Here is a 6,000-nt window from a genome sequence, read left to right as displayed (position 1 = left end):
CTCTCCCTTCTCTTCTCTTTAACTCTTTTCAGCTTCTCTTCTCTTTTCTCTTCTCTTCTCTTTAACTCTCCTTTCTTCTTCTCTTCAACTCTCCTTTCATCTTCTCTTCTCTTTAAATCTCCTCTCTTTTTTGCTTCTCTTCTCTTCTCTTTAACTTTCCTTTCTTCTCTTCTCTTCTCTTTAACTTTCCTTTCTTCTCTTCTCTTCTCTTCTCTTTAACTTTCCTTTCTTCTCTTCTCTTCTCTTTAACTCTCCTTTTTTCTCTTCTCTTCGCTTTTCTTCTCTTCTCTTTAACTCTCCTTTCTCCTTTGTTCCAATAACTGGACAGAATGACTGTGACCAGAATGTCCACTTTCACTGACTTTTGAAGAGAAATGCTGCATTCTAGAGAAACCTTTCTAGAAAGTCAGACCTCCAACTCAGAATTATTCACAGTGGTGGTGATAGAAACCTAGATGTCCACCTGTGAAAGCTCCTTAACAGAAAGCTAATGCATGAAATGATTATGGACGTACTGCCCGATGCCTGAGATGGTGTGTTTGAGATAAGCTTTTGGACTAAAATGGGTCATCATGACTACAACACAAATATATTTGATATTTTATTTACTATCCAAAACCACCAATCAATCTACAGGTGTCTTCTGAGTTTATATGTAACGTTGATGATGGATGATGATGAAAATTGTGGAAAATCTGAAAAAATCTGTTTTAAAAAATACATTTTAGGCCAAAATGCAATTACAGAAGTATAGTAAAGCAAGCAGGCGTGAGATTGTATATTAACAACCATTTCATATAATAACTATCTGTGAGGAGCTTTCAGAGACACTAAATTCTTCAGGCATCTGGTTCCCATCATCACGACTGAGAACAATTCTGACTTTGTTTACATCTTAATTTGATTTGAAACAGTCAGTTCAATTCCCTTTTAACTCTGCTTCTTTACATGGCTGCCTACACCATTAAAAATAAAGAGGGAAACCATAGAAGAACCACTTTTGACTGGCTGAAGAACCTTTAAGATTAAGAGACCCTTATTAGTCCTACAACAGGGAAATTTCACCTCTGCATTTAACCCATCCGTGAAGTGAAACACCACATACGCACTAGGGGGCAGTGAGCACACTTGCCCGGAGTGGTGGGCAGCCCAATCCGCAGTGCCCAGGGAGCAGTTGGGGGTTAGGTGTCTTGCTCAAGGGCACCTCAGTCATGTGCTGTCGGCTCTAGGGATTGAACCGGCGACCTTCCGGTCACGAGGCTGGATCCCTAACCTCCAGCCCACGACTGCCCCCTTTCAGTGGATGGTTCCTTGAAGAACCGTTTTTTTTTTTTTAGTTTAAAGTGCTTCCACAAAAAACGTCATGGTCCTACAGCAATACATTCTCAGAAATAAAGGTACTAAACTGTCACTAGGGCAGTTCCCCTCTTGCCACTGGGGCGCCACCCTCAAGTGTCCATCTCAGTACCTTCAGTCAGGAAACGTAACTGAACCATAATCCATTTAAATGATCTGTTCTAAGCTGTACTGACTCCACACCCCCCGCCTCGCCTCCAGGCTTTTATTCTACTGTTCTGTTTTGAAACATTCGGTTATGAAAAGGTGGAAAAACTGGAAACCTGGAAAAACTGATTTAAGGTTCACAATCAGACCTTAAACCACTGCTGTACCTTTGAGGGAACATTTACACTGTTTATACCCTGATGAACAAAACATGTACATGGACAGAACCTTTATTTCTAACAGCGTACTAAGTTTGACTGCACCTGGCTTCTGCAGCCTGTTTGGTGCCGTTTCTGATGACGTTATTGTTTTCCGCCATGATAAAATCCACTTTATCAGGTCCATTTATAATATAGGCACATTTTTACAGTCATATACAAAATCTTGAATTAAAGCCAAATAACACGTGTCGCTGATTTTCTAAGTGAATCTAAATTACACATCCTCTACAAACTTAAATTTGACATTTTTCTTCAAATTTTAGTGCACAATTTCTATTTATTTGCTGGGTTTATCATATTTGGAAAAAACCCTAAAATTTTAATTGTGCTATATCTTTTACACAGGCCACAGTTTATACTTTGTTTTCCCCAATATGTTAAATTCAGCAAATAAACTGTAATGGAATTTGGTAGTTCTACAGTTACAGACTGTAGTCCATCTGTTTCTCTGATACTTTGTTACCCTGTTCTTCAGTGGTCAGGACCCCCATGGACCCTCACAGAGCAGGTATTATTTAAGTGGTGGATCATTCGCAGCACTGCAGTAACACTGACGTGGTGGTGGTGTGTTAGTGTGTGCTGTGCTGATCTGAGTGGATCAGACACAGCAGCGCTGCTGGAGTTTATAAACACTGTGTCCACTCACTGTCCACTCTATTAGACACTCCTACCTTGTCGGTCCACCTTGTAGATGTAAAGTCAGAGACGACAGCTCATCTGCTGCTGCACAGTTTGTGTTGGTCATCCTCATCCATCATCAGTGGTCATAGGACGCTGCCCACAGGACGCTGTTGGCTGGATATTTTTGATTGGTGGACTATTCTCAGTCCAGCAGCGACACTGAGGGGTCTAGAAACTCCAGCAGCACTGCTGTGTCTGATCCACTTGTACCAGTGCAACACACACTAACACACCACCAACAGTGGTGTCAGCGCTGAGAATGATCCACCACCCAAATAGTACCTGCTCTGTGAGGGTCCATGGGGGTCCTGACCACTAAAGAACAGGGTAAAAGGGGGCAGATGGACTACAGTCTGTAATTGTAGAAGTACAGTGTACAGATTGATGCAGATGTGCTGTAGATTTCTATGTATTTACAGCACCAACAAGGGTTCTTCTATTGCTACAGGCTTGACATCATAAGAATAGCAGAACCCTTTTGGTACTGTATTGAACCATTTTCAAAAAGATTCTATCTAGAACCATAAAACAGCACATTCTCTAATAATCTGAAGAGCTATTTTATGATGCAAAGTAACCCTTTAGTTGTGCAAGTGGTACTTAGTGTTCATGGTTCTATATAGAACAATTTTATTTACTAAAGAACTCTTATAGAACCACTTTTAAAGAGCGCACAGCACCTTTTTCCTTGCAAAGAACCCTTTGATCATGCAATTGGTTCTTAGACTGTTTACAGTTCCATATAGAACCATTTTCTTTACTAAAGAACCCTTGAAGAACCATCTGTTTTAAGAGCGTCTGGCCCCTTTTCAATGCAAGAACCCTTTAATCATACAAATAGCTTTAGAGTGTTCACAGTTCTATATAAGGACTATGTTGGGCCAGTGGATGCTTTGTTGTTGCTGTTGTTGTTGTTGTTGTTGCTGTTGTTGTTATTGCTGCTGGTGGTGGTGGCGGTGGTGGTGGTGTTATTGCAGCTGCTGATAATGTTATTATCTTCTGCATTAACCTGCTGAAAGTAACTGGCATGGAAGTCTTTATTGAATTAAATCATTACCTCTCTCTCTCTCTCTCTCTCTCTCTCTCTCTCTCTCTCTCTCTCTCTCTCTCTCTCTCGCTCTCTGTCTGCAGATTTAATATCTAGCTTATAGCGCCCCCTACTGTCACCACTGATGATGGCAACTTTTTTTTTTCCCAGTGCTGTACAGTAGACATTGAAATTGTCATTGACCATAAGGTAGTGATGACATCACATGCTTTTCTGATGAAAGCAGCACTAACGTCATCCAGGCCTGAAAATAAAGAGAAAGAAGTTTTAATGAGGGGATACAAAGACTATTCAGCAGAGGAAGACCTGAATAGTTCAGTCCATTTGTTGTCTTCTCCGTTTTCAGTCTTTTTCATAAGAAATAATGTGCATTTCATCATCAGGCTGCAGAGCTCTCCAGCTTTTGCCTGTAAATAACCAGCAGCTGAATAAGAAATCATTTCCAGCCTTTCCAGTTCAGCCGACATGCTGTTATTTATACAGCCTCTACCTGCAACTCTAGTGGAGAGAGACCCTCATTTATAACGCAGCTGAGCTCTGTTAACGAAACAAACGATTGAAAAGAACACAATGAATATAAATGATCAATATACAGGTGTACGCAAAGGTTTGAGCACCCCAATTCCATGCTTTGGCGATTTTCTACGTGGGAATAAGTTAACACATCCTCTACAGAGACACACTTCTGCACAGTTTGAAGTTGAACATACTGGGAAAAAAACAAAATTAAACTTGGCCTGTGCAAAATGTATGGCATCTTTTATATCTCATTTCATATTAAACTCTGAAAATAAATAGAATTTGAGCACAAAAACTAGTCGCCAACTGCCAAATAATCAAGTATCTTCCCCGTAGAAGACGTGTTAACTGCAACACCACAGTTTGCCTCGATTGAACTTTGACTGGAATTAGAATTTCACAGAGGGTGTTCAAACTTCTGCACATGACTGTAGCTCTGTGATGAAGTAAAAGAAGTAGAACATGGATGTGTTAAAATAACGAGTTTAAGCAATTAAAGCAAATAAAACTATGAAATCAAAATGAACAACTTTGATTAGGAAGTAAAATATTTAAAAAAACTAATAAACGATTCACAAGTAAAAATGATCAAAGAATAATAAACCAAAAAACATAATTACAATAAAGAAATATGTCTGTGTACATTTAAATATTAAATATAACTAAGTATATATATATATATATATATATATATATATATACACACACATGCACTTAAATATAATATATAACTAAGTTTACAGTTTGCATTTGCTCTTATATGCATTACATATACAGCTGATGATGACAATGATGATGAGGAAGATGATCGGTTGTGTTCATTTACTTGGGCATACAAACGTTTTCTAATTCATTTGACCTCATTTTGAGTTTATACAGTTTCGCTATAAGTTCATACAACTTCATTTGAAGTTTCATTTTGGGCGGTTTTAATTTTGAGTTATATAGCTTCATCTTAAGCTCATACAATCTTAATGTTAAGTTCTACAGTTTCACTTCTCTTTTAAGTTTATATAGTGTCACTGTAAGTTTATACACCCTTACAGAGTTTTGAGTTCATACAGTTTGCATATGCTCTAATGTGGGAAAAGATGATGATGATGATGATGACGATGGTGATGATGAAGAGGGTAACGGGGCTGCTGATGCTGACGCTGATGAACGCTCTGAAAGTTCTGCCGCTGAACTTCCTCTCGTGCCCCTTTTAACCGCGTCCTGCCTTTGCTCGCGGTTCCCCGCGAGGTCTCGCGCCCACAGGGCTTCAGCTCGTCCTGCCCGCGTGGCCCCGCATTAGCTCATCATCACCAGAGGCCGTCCTGCCACTTTACCCCCCTCCCTCCCACCGCTTACAACACCCCCCCCCCCCCCCCCCCCCCCCCCCCCGCAGTCTCACTCTGCCAGCAAACACCGGAGGAGGCGATGGGTACCGGTGCGCGCGACGACTCACCCTCTCGTCCTTGCGCGTGCAGCTGACCAGGCTGGAGAGAGAGGACAGGAAAGAAAGACAAACACAAAGAAAAGAACACCGAAACGCACCGGATGGAGAGATGGAGGTGCACGGAGCCCCCCCAAGCCCACCAATCCCACCACGACCCCCCCACCAGCCTCTCGGTGTTGCTTGATTTTCCGTGTTAGCGTGAGAGCTTCCAGCTAAAGCTCGCGGAGGACGAAGCGGCGAGAGGAGAAAAAAGCGCTTCCGGTTTTTCTTCGCCTTTGTTTTCCTTTCTTTTCGTCGCGTGCATGCATCGAGGAAAGTGGAGCCAGCGGAAATCAATGAGGATTGCGAGGCTCTTCCTGAGGAAAGGAGCGCATATGCTGCAGTGTCTCTGTGGAGAGCGATCGGAGGCGACCACGACCACCAGCGGTGAGACATAGTGCATGCCGAGAGAGAGAGAGAGAGATAGAGAGAGAGAGAGAGAGAGAGAGAGAGAGCGAGAGCGAGAAAGGAGAAAGAAAAGAAAAGAAAAACACAAGAAAACCCAAACCCCATCTCATTGGCCGGAGTCTGCGGTAACCGCGCGCTCCCGG

The 6,000-nt window shown here is 41.8% G+C and overlaps 1 protein-coding gene across 3 annotated transcripts in view; it reads left to right on the top strand.

Annotated features, from left to right (window-relative positions):
- fgf12a (fibroblast growth factor 12a) overlaps positions 1 to 6,000 on the top strand; it is a 92,688-nt gene that overhangs the window by 6,236 nt on the left and 80,452 nt on the right. The window contains exon 1 of one of the 3 annotated variants that reach the window (XM_017712245.2): positions 5,387 to 5,836. The exons of 1 other annotated variant lie outside the window; for it this stretch is intronic. In XM_017712245.2, the coding sequence (XP_017567734.1) occupies positions 5,713 to 5,836 (124 nt within the window). In that variant the 5' untranslated portion in view covers positions 5,387 to 5,712. Of the gene's footprint in view, positions 1 to 5,386; positions 5,837 to 6,000 lie in introns of those variants that run through there. One more of the 3 variants, XM_037530863.1, reaches the window with a different exon arrangement.

The sequence above is a fragment of the Pygocentrus nattereri genome, chromosome 19, assembly GCF_015220715.1.
Source record: "Pygocentrus nattereri isolate fPygNat1 chromosome 19, fPygNat1.pri, whole genome shotgun sequence".
In the NCBI taxonomy this organism is placed as follows: Eukaryota; Metazoa; Chordata; class Actinopteri; order Characiformes; family Serrasalmidae; genus Pygocentrus; species Pygocentrus nattereri.
Note: the sequence above shows the minus strand (reverse complement) of the source record. Positions and strands in the feature narration are given on the sequence as shown.